Source organism: Apus apus, chromosome 7, assembly GCF_020740795.1.
Source record: "Apus apus isolate bApuApu2 chromosome 7, bApuApu2.pri.cur, whole genome shotgun sequence".
Taxonomy (NCBI): Eukaryota; Metazoa; Chordata; class Aves; order Apodiformes; family Apodidae; genus Apus; species Apus apus.
In genome coordinates, this window is record NC_067288.1 from 6,158,560 (window position 1) to 6,176,557 (window position 17,998).

Sequence of the window (17,998 nt, forward strand, 5' to 3'; positions counted from 1 at the left end):
TTTAATGCAACCCAACAGAAATGCAGAGCCTTAGAAGTGGTTCTTTATGAAACTACAAATTTTGGAAATGGATCCAGAAGACCTACACTGGAGCAACACAAGAAACAATAGTAAACACAGTACCATTTTCTTCTGAAACAAAAATACACCATGAAGAAATTATTTTTTGCCTATTTTTTTTAGCTTGTTGATTTATTTGAATGCTTTAGTTGGCATATTTCGTATTTGTTGCATGTTAGGGATTAAAATTCTCATTTTCTTCACCGAAAGAGAATAGTGTCATATAAGATGCACTTTGAGCCAAGCAAGACTTTTTTTGTCAAGTGTAAATTTGTCTCATATTATGTTCCAAGTTCAAAGAAGATTAACACATTGTTACATTCTTTCATCTTCTATTTAGCTGTAACAGAATGAGCATTTCCATTGTAATCTTCAGAGACAGGAACTGTTCCTACTTTCACAGGTGGAAGACAGAGTTAGAGAGGGCTGTACAATTTGTCTTGGCTGTTAATTAAGTCTGCCGAAGCTGGAAAGGAACTGAAGAGCCCTCAGCTCTTCACCTTTTTCCTATCCCAGGTTCATGACTCCCTTAGAGCAGCTGTAAGCTCTTGTGGTGGTCTGGGCTGGGTTAAGGAAGAGAGAGAGCTGGTGCTTCCTGTTCAAGTAAATGGGGAGCAAAAGTACTATGGAAGAGGAGAAATAATTGCAGCAACAAACCTCTGCTGGAGGGTGCTGACTAGCTAGCTAAGGGAGCAGTCTTCTAGGCATGCAGCAGTGCTGGGCAGAGCTGTCTGAGCTAGTGCAGGCACTGTAGGCCACACAGGTATTGTCATCTCCGCACGGGCTTTGCTCAGCAGTGGAGTATTTTAGCCCAAGTATAATGGAGTATTAATAAAGTACTCTTTGTAACTCAGCTGATGGAGTTAATCTCCACACAGCACTGATATGAACCCTAAATACAGGCAAAATACAGCTACCAGGGAGAATCTGCCTAGAACTCATTTCCTACCCTTACTCAGCCTGGACTTCAGGTGGAATGTGCTCAGGGGTTGTGCTGCTGCTGTCTTAACTCTTGTGCTGTGGTCTCTTGTCAGATAATGATGCAGCCCAAATTGAAGTGCAGGGGTTTGCAGTGCACAGGAGCCTGTGCTGAATCAGCCCTTTGAAGTAGGGAAATAAAGACAGTTAAACTCTCTCAAGAAATTTGGGACTCCCTTTGCAGTTACTGAAGTTGGTAGAAGAGCACATTAGTGGTAAGTTCAGAAGCCATAGCCACAGCTAGCATTTTTGTAACTGGCCACTGATGGAAAGCTTGACATTTGTGCCTCAAATTCAAGCACACTGGTGTGGCTCCAGTTGGCCCACTGTGCCAGAAGCTGCAGGTTTTTTCTGCCTCTGCAAACAGTAGTTGAAGTTGCTGCAGGCTGTCTTCCCAAATCCAGCTGGCTACTCTGAAACATGCCTGTAAGTCTGCTCTGTGGCTGTCCAGGCTGTGTGAGAAAAAAAAAATAAAACTATGATCCTTCCCTGATGGTGTCTATGGTACAAGAAGGTAACTGTGTTTGGAGAATACCCAGGCTGTGGACCAGAGAGAAGAGCTGTCTGATGTGTGAGAGGGCCAAGGCACGGTATGCACGTGGCAAACCCTTCCTTTTCTTCTTCATTGTGGATGCTTGTCATGCCTCAGTGTACATGGAAATAGGACTGTTGTGTTCGGGTGCATGTGCATGTTCACTAAATGACAGCAAGAGGTGCCAGGTTCACACTTAGTGTTTGTGCTTATTGTTTCTTCTCTCTTTCTCTCCAGTCGAAGACCACCCCCTTCACCTACTCGACCCACTGTAATTCGTCCGTTAGATTCATCCCTGTTAGACTAAAAGAAGTTTCTGGCATGTCATTCATTGTTAACCAAATATGTGGGAGCAAAAATTGCTTGATAACTGTTGCAATAACCAATGTATAGTCGCATGTATGGACATCTATAGGCAAGTAACCAATTTTACTGATATACTCTGTCCATTCTGCATTGTTCATGAAGTCTTCAATGTTTTGGGAAGGTCTGTGCTGCCTTGCCTTTTCCTTTTGCAACAGCTGGTGTTAGCTAACTTACTGACATGTGTCTTCACCCAGGCAACTGTGCTCACAGTCCTGTACAGTAAATGGAGGGCTTGACGTTGTGTGTGTTTGTGCACGTGTTGATCTGCTGCTTTTTTTTCCTCTTTATTTGAAAAGAATCTTACTTTTATTTGTACCTTTCAGGTTTTCTATCATTTGGGATTACACGGTTATTTTCTTTTTGAATGCCTAAACAGAGCAGAGAGAAGCAATGTGGTTTTTTTTATCAAGCTCTTCTGAAGGCCCTGCATTTCCATGTCTCTCTTCCAAGAAGCTTGCTGGATGGCTGCTTCTTCTACAATTTTTCCTTATCCAAAGTGCAGTTTTTAAGGAATGCTGTTACACAAGGAGGGTGTGTGTGGGTCAATGCATGTGGGGTTTTTTTTGCATACTCTTTCCACACTGGTGCCTGACAAGCAGAGTTGTTTGGGTGGCTGGTAAGGACCAGGCTTGCAGTGTCCCAGCTTGCAAAGCTCCACAACCTTTCCATGGATGTGAAAGTGTGGTTTGAAAAGCCAGTACACGATAGAGCAGTGTGTGCAAGCTCACTTTGTCTGCTGCTAGTGCTTGCTCACATTAGCACTCCCACTGAGCTCCTGGGAAGTCTTGGAGGTCGTATGTGAGTGCATGTAATAATGTACAAATGTACTGTGTATTGCTTTGGGTCATTGTATGGAACAGGAGGAGATACAGATATAGATACATGCACAGCTGTAAATGGGTCACCACTCCTCTGCCCATTGTGTAAACCAATTCACAGAGCTATGCCCTAGATTTGCATCTGAGATCTCCAAGGGTCCAGTTTGGATTTGGGATATTTACTCATGCCAGTTCATAAAGTTCTATTATGTCCCCTTTCTAAGGATTTTCTCTTTGCATCACTTGAAGTCCCACACACCTTGCATTAGGGTCACTTTATCCAGCCAGGTACTGAGAAGTGCTCAGCTGTGCATCCTGGCAAGGGATTATTTTAGCAGATGTTCTCCTGCAGAGGTCTTCTCTGCCTGTTGTTTTGCACATATATATTAATGTATTATAAATACCTTTTGTCTTAATTGCATTACTTCACTTTAAACACTTAGGGTCAGTGTCACCCTTATAGCTTAAAATTTACTGAATTAACAGAATTAGACTAGAGATTAATTTGGCCTTGTTTCTTCAGATAATATTAATTGTTGTTATTACAGTTATACTTACAGATCCCTAGGAAAGAAACTGGTGGTTTCAAAGGCCCCCAGTATAAAAAGTCTAACGAATTTATTTATTGAGACTGCATGCAAGGCTCCAGTATGCTGTAGCCCCATGGTTAGGAAGAACTGAATCAAAGAGCCACAACAAGTGGGGATTTTGCCTATTAAGTATTCCCAGACTGCTGATTAACTAGCAGTTATACTCACCACTGAGGCAAATCATGTTTCAGCTTGCATAAGGGATGCTTGGGAAAGCATCATGATTTGTATGTTAGTTTAACTTTAATTTCCTGTCAACCTCATACTTGTGACATGCACCTGGGGAGGTCAACATCTGAAGCACAGTGAAGATGGAGTTTGTTAGAGCACCAGCATGTTGGTGATCTCAGAAAGCTGTTTAAGTGGCTGGTGTTTGTTTAGAGAACAAACAAAAAGATCTCCAACACCCAAGTGCATAGAATCAGCTTTCAAGGGAAGAAAAGGGTTGCAGACCCAACTAGAGTCATATTGATTTTTACTGCAAAAAAAGAAAACATAGTTTGACTATTTTTCTTGTGTTCTACACAGCTTTCACTGTGTAGTACTCTCTCCAGTAACATGCAATGCATCTATTAGATGTATTTTTGTAAATATTTTTGTCCATGCTGTTGCCTAGCCAGCAAACCTGTGTATAGTTTATCAGAACTCTGTTACTGCCTGCTGATGGAAAGCCAAACTTAGCACCTCAGACACAGAAAGTCACTTTAACCCCAGATTTTGAGATTCATACAGTGATATTGCAAGGCCATGGTCTGGGTTTACCCCACCATATCCCAAGTACTTGCCTTAGTTGTCCAAGGCCCCCATTTGTCCAGTGGAAAGAGGCAGCACCTCCGGCAGGTAATTCAGACCAGTGTGGCTGCATGAGATACAAGGATGGTAATGCCAGTAAGTTAGGAGCCTCAATTAGATGGCATAGACCCTGGCCTAAAAACATACTTTAAATCCTCTGCACTTGAGACTCCTTAATTTACTTTAATGACTGTTTCTGTCAAGCATAAGGAAGTAGGTAGCAAAATTCAGCACTGTCCTTAACTCTGCCCCCCAAGAGATTGTATTGCTCAGCAATAATCCTGAAGTGTAAATGAAGCTCTCAAGGGTGGATTTACCCAAAGGAGGAGGAGGCAGTGAGGCACCTGTGGCCCCACTGTCAGCACCATCTGGTTCTGCGCTTGATGCTGAGGTCATGGGACACAGCTGCACAGCCCTCCCTTCCTCTGCATCCTCATTTAGGTCACATCTAAATCTGGCTCTGTGCCCTAGATGTAACACTTTTTGGTGTGCAGGTTAATAATGAATCTTGAGCACAGACTCAGAGTTTGATAGTTTTACCTCTAACTTCTTGCGTATACACTTCTCAGAATAAACTCTGTAGAATGGTTGTGTCTAGTAAAAATGCTTAGTGTTACCCAAGAAATTGCCATATCCAGTTGAGTAAGTGCTCTCCTCCCAGCCTTGAACCATTTCCTCCTGCTGTACAGTGCCTGGAACAGGTTTGTTTGTCCCACTCACTCCTTATGCTGGTGAGTCATGTCTCTCCTGTCCCTTGCTCTCAGAGGAGCAGCCTTGGCAGCGTCTTGCTCCATGTGAGCATGATGAGCACCCTATGGACCTGCTAGAGGGACTGGCTACCTCTGGCTGGCCACTGCCCCCTCTGTAGACACCCTTGCACAGGGTGAGCTGAGCCTGAGCTCCTTCAGCAGGGAAGCAAAGGTTGTTCTCCCTTTCTTCATTTCCCTCTGGCAATGCTCAGAAGACTGTCAGGGAGTAGTGGAGACACCCGTTAAGCAACAGTTTGGTTTCTGATCTTAGTTAAGGTGTGTAATTAGCTGGGTGATGTGCGTAGCTAAGTTTCAGGAGGGTGCTCATCTAGTATTGCATTTAGGCCAGGCCTGGGTCTCTGCTTAGAGAACACGTTCCTCCTCACCTCATCATGGTTGACCAACAGCTGAAGAGCTTGTGCGTGCCATAAATAGCACTTGGCCTTTAACCTCAAGGGATCTTGTGTTAGGATTAAAAAGATGGTATGTTCAATGGGAAGGTTTATGTACATAGTTAATGTGTGTTTATTTTATTGCTGATCTTGTTGCACTTTCTGAGTAAGCCTCATGAAATTAGATTATTTATTATATTAAAGGAGATAACATCATAGGTTATGGCATTTCATGTTAAAGCATAACATAGGAAATACTATACTCTTGCTACACTAAACAACACTTATACAGCATATTGAGATTACTGGCTAGTTCTGTCTTTTTGTCTTCAAATAGTCCAAGCCTCCTGAATTGAGAGTGGACCTGTTTTGCACCTGTGACACCAGGGAGGCATCCGGCCTCTCGGTTTGCGCATGGCATGGTTCCTCCGCTGGGGCATGGAACCTCCTCCCGGGCTCCAGCAGAACAGCTCCCTTGTGTAAATGAATGTTACTCTGCCTGTCTTTCCTCTTGCTTTGTCTGCAGGCGAGCTGATACTGATGGCTCCTCCCGTCCAGACAGTCCTCCACTCTTGCTTGATATATGATTTGTCCCGTCTTGCGAGCCCTTTGCTTTACTGCCTGTCTCTTTACTTTTCCAGGATGGTGTAAACGATAACTTCTTTTTATAAGAAGGAAATGCTTCATTTCTTTCTGAGTTGTTTTGCTCTGTATGTTAATGCCCTACTTCATATGAGCCAAAACATCTGCCTTTGTTTTCATAATCTGTAAATGGTTCCTGGTGTTGACCTTTGAGCACAGCAAGTCGATTCCCGAAACCATGGTAATTACTGAGCATCACATACACCTACTGTAAAAATGTTATGCTGCATTTCTGAACCTGAAATAAACCTTAACTCTTGATGGGCTTTTATTATTACTTTCTGGATATGCATGAGTGATCTGCCTCTCACACCATCATCTCAGCATGTTGTACTCTGCTTCTGTTGGGACTGCAGTGAGGGTTTATCAGAGATGCATGTTACATTGAGATCACTGGAGATGTCATTAAAAGGGGTGAAGAGGGAGAAGTAACCCATGGGAAACATTCAGTCTGTTGTCCTGAAAGGGGCATGGAGTGCTGCAAAGACTGCATTTTGCTGGGAAAGCGATTAATGTTTTTCAAGCTGTACCTGGTATTCATTTCATTTCATTGCTAGGGAAAGCATATTTTTGGGGAGATTCAGAGCTGAGTAGAAGGCCAGACTGAGTCCTCCAGAGCAGAAGCTGGAGTAAAACTGTATGTGTGTGTGTGTGTTGTCTGGAAGGGATTTCCCCTTGAACTGGTTGTGTACCAGTGTGCAGATGTCTCCATTACATAGTTCCTCCTTCAGATCAGTATGAGCCAAGTCACTGGAATCAGTGCTTGGAGGAAATGGCCTGTATGGCACAACAAGCACAACAGCTCCCACGGGAGAGGACATTTCTCACTGAGTGCACTAAGTTGGTCTTTAGACAGGATTCAGGAAGGGGAGGAGGGCGGGGGGCAAAAGGTGGGATGAGCAAAGCAGCAATGTCCCCGTTGTATTCACTTGCTTGCTGTAACTTTTGGAGATTTTTTTTTTAATAGTCTTTAATAGTGATGCTTGAGAGAGTCTGAGCACGGCCCATCAGTGAACAGCAGTGTCACACGTGTCCCATCTGGCTGGAGTACGTTGTGTACCCCTGTAGGAGTTTGGTTCCCAGCTTGTTGGTCGGTGACACATCAGTGCTCTGTGCTGGGTAAGAGGAGGAGCATCTGCTCTTCTCTAACCACTACACTGGGCCATCAGCTGCCAAGGGCCTCTCCTGACAGAATTGGCAGTAGATTTATTGCACTGTCATCACCCACATTTTTAATCTTTCCCAGCAATGTCCCCTCCAGATACTCCAATCCAGCCCGAACGCCATCTTGTTTGATCATACTCAGTTTCTCCAGACTCTCGCTTAGAAAAGGTCTACTCCAAGAACAGCCTTTGAAGCAGATAGCAGTGCAAATTTTCAGGTTGGTTGGGAAGAACCTCTTCGAGAGGGTATTATTTGCTGCAAGAAAATTAGAAAGCCTGTGACCAGCAACCTCCACACTTGCGATGTGAGTGTCCTAGTTCTCTGGCACCAGCGAGTCCGATGGGAAGCGGTGAGGATGAAAGCTGAGGCTGTGCTGGTAGCCAGCTGACTCTAATCTTGCTCTTTTCCTTAATGTGCATGTTCTGTCCCTTTTTCTCTTAACCCATTTTATTAAGATAATTTTGCATATGAGTAATTTTATTGTATCTTGACCTTTTGTTTTAAATGTCTTCTCCCCCTTCCCCATGAATTCTGGGTTATTTTTTGTCTTTTTCCTAGGCGACCTCCTCCAGCTGTTCCAGGAAGATCATCCTAACACATGCATTTCTTTTTTGTCACATGCATTCTGTCTGTTTTGTCCAAAATTATCTTTAATTTGCACTAGCCTATTTGTAAATGAAAGATTTTATTTTTAGATGTCAATGATAAGCCTGGATATAAAGAAAATAAAGATTCTGACTGCAAAACGAGTGCGTGCTGGTTTTCTATTGAAGGGTCTGCCCACTCTTTCTCAAGTGGAGCCATTCACACCTCATGGAAGAAATTGCCTGGGTCTCTCCCACCCTCAGAGATGATGGAAGGAGGTATGTTCTGCTGGGATTCCTCTACTGCTTCTGAATTCATTACCCACCAGGACTGCTCTGAATAAGTGGCTTTGGCTTAGAATTAGCAGGAAGAATAGTCAGCTTCTCTAACAATGGAAGAGTCCTAGAATGTGTCTAATGCACCAGCAGCACGACCTGGCTGAGTGAAAAGTCCAAGGAGAAGATTGCAGGAGTCTAGACTGGTGAATCTGCACTATTATAAATAAATCACAGCTGCTCTGACCTTTTTTTTCACGTTAAACCTCTGAATTCCTTGCGCACCGACCTCATTGGAGCATCTGAGCCTGAATAGCTGTAAGTAACTACCTCTGGGATTCCAAATGTGCCTGTCCCTATGGGAAAGATAAAATCTGGGATTTAACATTTAGAAGATGTGCTTGTTTTGGGTGCCAGAGAAATACACAAAGAGTAAGTCTAAAAAAAAAAAAGGAAAAACTGATGGGTTTTATTGACCTTTTTGGTTTTTTTTTCTCCTCATATGAAGCCAGAAGGGAACTCTCACAAACCATGCAGATAAATCAGCAGGCACTGCACAGGAGTGAACTGGAGGCACAAGCAGCATCAGGACTCCAGCTTTTTGTTTCAGGAGCACAAACAAGATGTTTGTAGTAGGAAGCTCATGGTGAGAGGCAACTGCAGTGGTGCTGCTCAGGGGAGGGAGGCAGGAGAGCAGAGGTCAGTATCGTGTGTAGGAGTCTGACCACACAGTCTGCGCTGGGTTTGAAGCCAGGTCTGACACAGTTTTGCTGAATTTCATAAAATCATGGAATGGTTAGGGTTGGAATCATAGAATCATAAAGCATGGTTAGCATGGTAAGGAACCTTAAAGATCATCTGGATCCAAACCCCCTGCTATGAGCACTAGATCAGGTTGCACAAAGCCTCAACCAACCTGGCCTTAAACACCTCCAGGGAGGTGACTTCTACAACCTCCCCAGGCAACCTGTTCCAGTGCCTTACTACCCTAATGGTGAAGAATTTCTTTGGGATGTCTAACCTAAATCTACCCTCTCTCAGTTTACAACCACTAACTCTTCTCCTATCACTACTCTCTCTGGTGAGAAGCCCTTCCCCAGCTTTCCTGTAGGCCCCCTTGGGGGCAGTTCCTCTTGTTCCAGCTGATGTAGGTCCCTGCTAGCATCTCTTGTATCCAGGGAGCTGCTGAGCCACCTGTGTGCTGATAAAAGTCAGACACCCAGAAAGCTGTAGACTTCTACAGATTTTTCTTCTCATTTAGTCTTGTCTTTTGGTAGAATACAATGATGAAACAGCAGTGGCATTAGCAAAAAGGGGGAAGAAACCCCAAAGTGCAGCAGTTCTTAGGAGAGGGAGATAAGTAATCATCCCTGGCAGACCTTTGAATTGCATGTGCTAAACAAGGAATTGCTGGAGCTGGAAGGAGCACAGCGATGGGTGAGGTGCTTCCCAGCACCCTAGGAAAGGGCAGAAATGGAGGCTCATGGAGTTCCATGAACACAACTGTCCCAAGAGCAGGGGATGAGGAGGGGAACTCAGACTGGCTGGATATTTAATTTGTGGAATCCATTGTTGTCAGGTACTGGAGGCAAAAAACAAACCTCAGCAGAGCTCAGGAAGTGTGTATTTTCAGGAGTGCTACAGAAGTGATGCCTTTTGTACCCAACAAGCTCTTGAGGATGTTCTGGCCATGTTTCACCTCTCAGGTAAGAGGGAATGGGAACTGGCTGAATTTCACAACTTTCTTTCCAGGTTGTTAAAAAAATCTGTTCCACACTGAGGGAAGCTCTCACTGCGTTCCCTCTGAGATACAGCATGGTACTGACAGATAAACCAACAACAAATAAAAGGTGCCTGACATTTTAGTTGAGTGGCCTTACCTACAGCACCCCAGCTAGGAGCTGCTGCTGTCCTCCTAGCTGCCAGCCAACCTCCAAGCACTAGGCTGTAAGGCATAAACTTCTTCCTTGAGGTATTTTATGTATTTGATAAAAAAATGTTGTTAGACATAGGACTTTGAACTTTATGATTTTCTGGTAGCTATTCCTAAAATCTCCTAAGCAGAAAGACAAAGGTATTGGTGTGCTGGGAAACCTTGGCATATTCTTTAGCATCAGCTCATGGGATGACTTTTCAAAGAAGCTGTTTAACCTTGCCTGTGCTGTATACCACCTGCAGTGCTATACACTCTGTGGCGAGGTGGAGAAGTCTTAAGTGTGCTGCATCAGCTGGTGGCATGATGTGTCTTAGGCTGCTTTTCAATGGATGGTTTAGGACCAAAATCATATTTTGGTTTCTTCGTAATGCACATTGTTGCCATTGCCTCTTACTTCACAAAGCTGAGAAAAGCTTAGTGATTACCATGGGAATTGAAGAGATATAAAGATCTTACCTTCAAAGACTAAAGCTTCACTCTTTCCCGGTTTCCCAGATCCTGTCTCCCATGTGGGGAGGGATGTGGGCCTCTGACAGCAGTGTGGGTGGCTGACACTTGCCTTTCCCTGCAGCAGAGGCTGTAGATGGAGATTCCAGACGGCACGTGTCAGCTGCTCCCCCAGGAGCAAGGCTTATCCCCAGCCAGTTTACAATTACTTGCATTTGGCCAGCTTCAAATCAAAAGAAAATGTCCCACTGAAGTACTTGATCTCAGTGGACTTGGAAACTTAAGAGAAAGAAGCTGCACTTTCTTGTAACTCAAAATAACATTTAACTCCTTAGAGTTGGTTGATGATGCTTTGGTGGCATATAAAATGAGGAGGACCTATTTCTTTGGTCTCAGTGTATGTTTCATAGAGAAGCTGCAGAATGTTATGCTCAGGTAGCAAACGTTCAAAGGGCATCCAGCTTTACTGCTGAGCTGGGCACAGAGTTATGGCAAAGTTTTGTTCTGTAGAGGATATTCTGACCTCAGGCATGAAGACATACTCATTTATTCAGCATCTTAAATAACTTCAGCAGTACTGCAGAGCATGTGTCCTCAGGAGAAGGTCAGAGAAGTCCCAGGGAAACTCTGCCTGGTCTTTGTGTCTCCCCTCCCTGGCTCTCTCTTGCATTTTTCTCTCATTAGCAGTCCCTTTATGTATTCAGGCAGTGGACCAGGCTTTATATTTTCATCTCCCAGGTTAGGGAGAGCAGGGTATCTGTGCGGGCAAGCTATGGGGAGGGTTAAGCCTTTCCCCAGGAGATCTCTAGGCAGGGACTGAAGCTGAAGAGGAGGTGATGGGAAGGAGATGAGGGGAGCAGAGAGGCCTGGGGCTTTGGGGAGGGATGAAACTGCCTGCAGCAAGCTGGATGGGGTACATCTGCATCCTGCCTGGAGCTGGGCAAGCAGGGCTGCTGCATTAACCATAGCCCAGGGATCTGCATACATGATCCACTGGATTCCAGCTGTGGCCAAGGCGGTGGTGGCAGTTGGTGCCTGTCTCCACCTGGCACATCTGGGTAGTTGATTTTTGCACTTTTCCAAACCCAGAGCTGTTTCTGAGAGTCTGAATTTGTGAAGAGCATTTTTTGGGAAATAATTCTCCTTGGGGGAATGTCTCCAGCAGAAACTCAGCTTTCTTGTAGTCTCTGCTGTGACAGACACTAACAACAGGTGCCAGGCAGGCTAGATCTGATTTATTTTTTATTTATGCTCAAGCCTTGTCCTGCCGATGGACTCTCTGAGTTGGCTTGGGGTGGCAGCATTACAATGGCATTAGCCCAGCACAAGATGGGACATCCCAGTCTCTGAGCAGCTTTCTGGGAAGTCTCCTTGTGAAAAAACAAGCCATTTTTCCAAAGAACCAAAAATTGTCAGCTTGTCTGTGAGCATCTGGCTACTCTCTGCTCCCTGCGAGACTGGATTGCGGGCTCATAAACTGCGGCAGGTTTTAATTAAAACCAAAATGAGATGTAGTCGTCACCATGACGACAACAGCAACATTTAACACTTGGCAAGAGCTGTAACAAAGCACCGGAGGTGTTGGGGACTCCACTGGGGGTTGCTTATTTCCGAGAAAGCCCAAGAAGTGCACAGCAAGTGCCTGCTGGCAGGGGTGAGCTGCCACTGCTCAAAGGGATGGGGTAAATTAAGTAGAAAGTCGCACTTTTTCAGCATTGCATTTCTAAAAGAGAAAAGTTTCATTAAAAGCTGGATAACGCCAAAAGCATCCCTGCAAGGAGGGGCTGGGGCAGGTGTGTGCAGGGCCGGGGTGCCGGGAAAGCTTTCCCCAGCGGGACTTGTTTGCCGGGAGCGCCCTCTGTTGTGGTGTGCGCGGTGCTGGACAGACGGCCGCTGGACAGACGGCTGTCAGTCAGGACCTCAGTGGGCCCCCCTGGCATGTCCCCAGCCGCTGGGGCGGCCACGGACGTCTGTGTTGAGCTCCATCCCTCTGGCTCAGGGCCTGGTCCTGTGGAGAGGCCAGATCTGCCTCTGGGAGGGGGTGAGACAGGTAATGAAGGCATCTTACCTCCTCACTCCCACCTGTCCTGAAGAATTTTGGGTAAGGTTTTGTCTGGCAGTGTTGTGAGGCTACTCTGGCATCAGTGACTGGCAGGGTGCAGGTGAGCAGGGCGCTGCATTGCACCCGTCCCAGGTGTCCTGGTGCTGCGGGTCCAACACCACCCACCACCCTCACCCAGCCCCCTTCCCCCACAGCCCACCCAGGAAAGTGTGATCAGTCCGCAGCACACACTGTGAGGTCCCTGGGACTGAGGACTTCCATGGGTATGTCATGGGGAACGTCTGAGCCAAATGTTTGTATCAGTGGGGTGTTCCTGCTCAGAGGATGCACACACCCCCTATATACCCCCCAAACTCAGACACAGGTCAGGTACCTGTGCTCTGGGCAGAGCATGCACTGCCCCACTCGCCTGTGCCCTAAGCTGCTGCACGGGCAGGCCACTCTGTGGGGTTCAGCTCCTTCCTTCACCAGAACCAAGAAGGGTGGGTCTGCAAACAGATGCTGAGGGTAACATAAATCTGGTCCTTGTTGCTGGGCTTTATTGGGCTTTATTTCGCTCGTGTCCTCCCCCCAGGGCTGTCCCCAGCAAGGACCTTTGCACTGCTTCATAGAAGAATGTCCCCTCTCTCCCTGGGCCAGGCCTACATGAGGAACCTGGAGAGGTCCTCCTTGATTTCAGCCTCATCCCATGGCCCATGGATGTTGTCCTTGAGCAGCTGAAGACGGATAAGGCAGTAAGGGCAGAGGCAGGAGATGGCGAGCAGCAGGGAGGCAAAGAGCACGGCGCCCACGCTGGAGACAGTGGCCAGCCCCGCCAGCGCTGCCAGCGCGAAGAGCACCGTCACCCCCACGTAGCACCGCGGCGTCTGGGCTTTCAGCTTCTTCTGCAGCATGGGCCAGAGGGCGAAGATCTGCATGGCAAAGGTGACCATGACGAAGGCGTGGAGGGCGCGAGGCAGGCGGGAGGCCAGGCACACCGAGGCGAAGATGGCCATGTTGAGGGACAGCGTGCTGGAGACGATGGCAGCGTTGACACCATAGTCAAAGAAGATGAGGTGACCGAGGAGCATGAGGGCTGACATGGCATAGATGGTATCCGTGCTGATGGACTCTGTCAGAGTCTTCAACACCGGCGAGAAGCCGTAGGTGAAGGCAGCAAACACCAGCGTGCTCTTCAGGTCAGCCCACCGCGTCCGCCCGCTCTGCCGCCGCCCGGCCCCGCTGTCCACGGCATCGAAGAGGACATAGCCGAGCAGGGAGGACGCCAGGGCCACGCCGAAAAGCCGCTGCGGGCTCAGCACCCCGGCATCCATGTACCACCAGGTGACAACGAAGACGCAGACGCTGCACAGCTGCTGCACCACCGCTCCCGACTGGAACACGACGGCCCGGTAGTGGTACTGCCGGGCGTGCACGTTCTTCCGCAGCTCCTCCAGGAACCGCTGGTCCACGTAGTTATCGGGGAAGGGCTGCCGCTCGTACAGCACCTTCTGCCAGCGCCGCCCGGGGACCGGCTCCATCCCCCCGGGCCGGGCCGGGCCGGGCCGGGCCGGACGCGGGGCCGGGAAGGACGGCGACAGGCCCCGCCCGGCCGGGCCGCGGCGGCGGCGCAAGGGACGCCGGGGCGCTCGGGGCGCCACCTGCTGGCGGCAGCCGCGGGGTCCCGGGGGAGCAGGGGCCGCCGTCAGGGCTGGGAGAGCATCCCCATCTCCGGACAGCTTTGTGGGGGGGGCTGAGGGGATCCCAGCTCCTCCCTCTGCTTGGCCATCCCCCCGTGTGTCCCCTCGTTGTTCCATGAGTGAGCCCAGCCCGTCTCCCACGCCCCGCTCCCCCTGCCGGGCAGGCACCTGCTTTTCTGGCCAAACCAGGCTCCAGCACCCGTGTCAGGGAATGTGGTTGTGATGCTGCAAGCACCGGTCACCCTCCCCCTGCAGCTCCTGGCTGCTCACAGCTCGGTCCTGCCCTGCTCCTCAAGCGCACCAGCACCCCTGAGAAGGGGAGGAGGAGTAAGGGCAGGAGTGGTGGCTGAGGAGCTGAGGGTGCAGCTGCACAAGGACCCCCATCTCCTGCGCTGCCTATCCCCTTGTCAAAGGGACTGAGCTAGTGTGCAGCGAGAGGACTGGGGAACAAAAAGGGATGAGGAGAGGTTTTGCAGAGGCAAGAGGTGTTTTCTCTAAGTGTGTGTTTGTTTGTGCTCAGGTCGGATCCCTCCCAGTACTGGAAAGGTGCTCACTGTGGAGGAGCTGCTTACTTTGGCCTCAGCTGAAGCCCCGATCTACACCCGAGAGGCCTCAGCCTGGGGTAGAGCAGCCCTGAACACTGCCCCGTTTGTGCTTCGGAAAGGGGCGTGCGTGGCCATCCTGTCACCGTGGCAGCACACCAAAGAGCTGATGGTTGTTTTTCTCACCCCAGCCTTCACGCACTTCCCTTCGCACCAGCAGGAGCCAGCCAGTGCCTGCCATGGGGGACTCTCCAAGTAGGATCCACAGATATGTGCAGAGCAGCAGGTAATCCCCACACTGCTGGTGTGCCTTTGGGGGGGCTTCAGGCTGAGCCAACCCTCAGTGATAGCTCAAAAGTGACACCTTACATCCCCATTCCTAGCCCTGCTTGCTCTGTAGGGCAGGAGCAGTTGCATACTCCAAGCTGAGGGGCAAAGCTGGCACTCTCCAAGCCAGGACAGGGCTGGGCTCAGTTTTAACTGCCCTACCTAAAAAACCCCCATCCCTGTGATCCATACAGGGCCATGCATGTGCCCCCCTGCGTGTGTCTCTGTGTGTACCAGCCAGTGCCCGCAGGGACAGGGAGTGCTGCCAGCTCCAGCAATTGCTGGCATCCCCTCCAAGCCTGGGAACTCAAGATTTTGAACAAAATGTCGTTCTCCCAAAGTCACAAAGTAAAGCTGGGGCATGCAAGAGAGAGTCTTGGAGGCCAGCGTGCCCCCCTCTGCTCCCCTGGGAAGTGTTGTGGCCCCTGCAGTGGAGGAATGCCACATACCATGGGCTGCCAGTGGGTTACAGCAGGTTTGTTTTGGTTTGGCCCTGGGCTCCTACACATAACTGTGATGGGTTATGGGGCCTAACTAGGGACTGGGAACAGTGGGCTGTGGCTGGGATGCAGTGCTGTCTTGATGTGATCAGATCCATCGGAAACCCCAGTGGATGGGGGAGAATAGAGGCAAGGGGTGCTTCTTGCACCCCTTGAAATCTCCCCTGCTGCAGGCTACTAAAGCCCCCTCCGAGGCAGGGAGAGGCGGGAGAGCTCTGCCGTTGGGTGAGTTGCAGCAGCCCTGAGCCATGTCAGGTGATGCCAGCCATGGTGGCAGCAGAGCAAAGCTGCAGCCCCCAGCCTGGGGTTGCCCAGCCACCAGACAAGGGGATCAGCCCTTTGCAGTGCCAAGACCTGCTCGGTGCTTGGGATGCCTCAATGGGCTCAAGCAGCTGCTGCTGCGGCGCTGCTGCTCTGTCCCCATGGGAGGGGACAGCTTGTGCTCTGCCACAGTGTGAACTACCACCCTGTGGTCCAAAGGGCAGCTCAGCCTTGCCTGCCTGGCCTAGACTTTGCTCTGTAAGGGAATGACTCACCTGTCTGCACAACAGTCCTAGTGGAACCTGCCACGGGAACCAGCACGGGACCAGCCACATCACCATCCATCCCCAACCGTGAGAGGGGAACGTGCACTGTGGAGTCACCCCTCAGTCCTCCTGGGGCCACATGGCTCACAGGGCTCTCTTGGTGGGAACAAGCAGCAGCTAAGGTCAATGATGCAAAATCCCTTAGTGAGCATCTTTGATTCCTGCTCTGGATTCTGTGGAACAAGACCTTCCTCACCTCACAATTAAATGTCCCCAAGTGCCACTGACCTCTAGAGTGGCTGTAAGATGGTGAGCGCTGAGACTCTCTGCTGAAATACAGAAATGAGAAGCTAGACACTATGGGACTACAGGTGGAGGTCCTGTCAGCTTGGCTGTCCCATGCCTTTTGCAAAGGGACCCCATTGTGGAGTTGTTTAGTTTCTGCCAGGCTCCAAAGATTTGAATATACAGCTAAAGCTGTTTGGAAGGAAGGCTGGAAAAGGTGACAGGCTGTGCCTGAAATAGCTGTGACTGATCTGGGGACACTGGAGATACATGAATATCAAAGTATGGAGGGCACTGCACCCCCACCACTGGCTCAAGGCTGCCTCCAACTGCTTCTGCTACGTGGACCGCCACATGTGCCACAAAGTAGACTTTGAAATAACTAAACACAGCCTGCTTAGGGTGTGAGCTTGCTTGAGCTGAACAGACAAGGTCCTGCACCCCTTGGTGACCCTCAGCTTGGACTTTTTCCCTGCATCCCACCAGCATCACCCCACAGGGGACAAGGCTGCCCCAGTAGCAGGTCTGCAATGGCACCAGCAGCTTTGCCAGCTGCCTCGTGGTGTAGGTTCTGTCCTTCTCACTGTTCCTCCACAGCAAGCAGCACCTGCAAGGGTTGTGCTGCAATTCCTGCATTGCTGTGGTGGAGCTGGATCCCTCTGTGGGCCTAGGGCAGTGGCACGGATGGGGCTGCCTGTGATAGCAGCTATGGACACTTGGGCTTCAGTTCTCTGTCAAGCAATCCCCCAGCCTTCCCCTTTGACCCTGGAGCTGAACCCTCCCTCTGCAGGAATGTTTTTCAAGGGGAGGTTGGCTCAGCTCCAGCTGTGGAATTTTTCCATGCTCCGAGACCATCTCCTGCCTTAAATGGCCCCATAACATGGCTGCATCTGCTCTCCTGCAATCACCTATTTAAGGATTTTTTTAAAATCCAGTTCCTGATGAAGAGGGACACCACCAACCCAGTGCCTTGCAATGGGGCTGAGCCCTGTGGGGGGACACTGGGGCACAAGGAACTGGTTGCCTCAGGATCCCCCACAGCAGTGTGCCCAGGCACAGGGGAGTCTGGTGCTGCTCCAGCTCTCCCAAGCATCTCCCTTCCCTGTATGCAGGTCAGATTTCCTGGATCTAGGTCAGCATCCCTGTTTCAGGGGCCAGGGCCCTGTTTCAGCTTGTGAGGCAGCAGCAGCATCCCCTGCACAGAGACACCCTTGCTGTGGGCAGCCCATGCCACCAAGGGTCCGTCAGGCATGGCTCCTGCCCATGGCCTTGTTGGCTGGACCCCCAAGCCCTCTTGCCCTCTGCAGCATCTTCTGCCCTCCAGAAAGCATCCATGCAAGCTTGGGTGAGGGATCCTGTGTCCCGTACAGGCTCAGTGGAGGCCTCACTGGCCACGTGCCATCTTGCTGGTGGTGCAGGCAGGGCAGGGAGTGTGCCACAATCCCTGTGGGTCCCCATCCCATGTGGGATGCACATGTGACTATGTGGGAGCACCAAGAGCTCCTGGCAGGGATGTCACCAGTTTTGGTTGTCAGAGCTGCTTGTCCCAGGCAGGTCATTTCCAGAGCACAGCCTTCCCTACAGAGAGGAGCCTGCCCCTGGAGGCAAGCCAGGACCTTGCTGAAGACCCCATGGAGGCATTCCCAGATGAACAGCCCCTGCCCAGGACTGAGAGGTGCTAATGCTGGTGAGTCGCTGTTTTCTCTCATGGCAGCACTCTAGGGGCTCCAGGGATAGACTGGGCAAGGTG

The 17,998-nt window shown here is 49.6% G+C and overlaps 2 protein-coding genes across 12 annotated transcripts in view; one reads left to right on the plus strand and one right to left on the minus strand.

Moving 5' to 3' along the window:
• Window positions 1–7,819, plus strand: part of DNM3 (dynamin 3) — a 170,556-nt gene extending 162,737 nt beyond the window's left edge. For 4 of the 11 annotated variants that reach the window (XM_051624811.1, XM_051624812.1, XM_051624813.1 and 1 more), the window contains one exon: window positions 7,166–7,819. In XM_051624811.1, the coding sequence (XP_051480771.1) occupies window positions 7,166–7,364 (199 nt within the window). In that variant the 3' untranslated portion in view covers window positions 7,365–7,819. Of the gene's footprint in view, window positions 1–1,807; window positions 6,181–7,165 lie in introns of those variants that run through there. The other 7 variants (XM_051624815.1, XM_051624816.1, XM_051624817.1 and 4 more) reach the window with 3 other exon arrangements.
• A 5,091-nt stretch (window positions 7,820–12,910) lies between these two features.
• On the minus strand, window positions 12,911–14,157 carry PIGC (phosphatidylinositol glycan anchor biosynthesis class C). The gene has a single exon (XM_051624882.1). It carries the CDS (start codon window positions 13,906–13,908, stop codon window positions 13,030–13,032), a length of 879 nt encoding a protein of 292 aa, XP_051480842.1. The 5' UTR covers window positions 13,909–14,157; the 3' UTR covers window positions 12,911–13,029.
• Window positions 14,158–17,998: the final 3,841 nt, after the last annotated feature.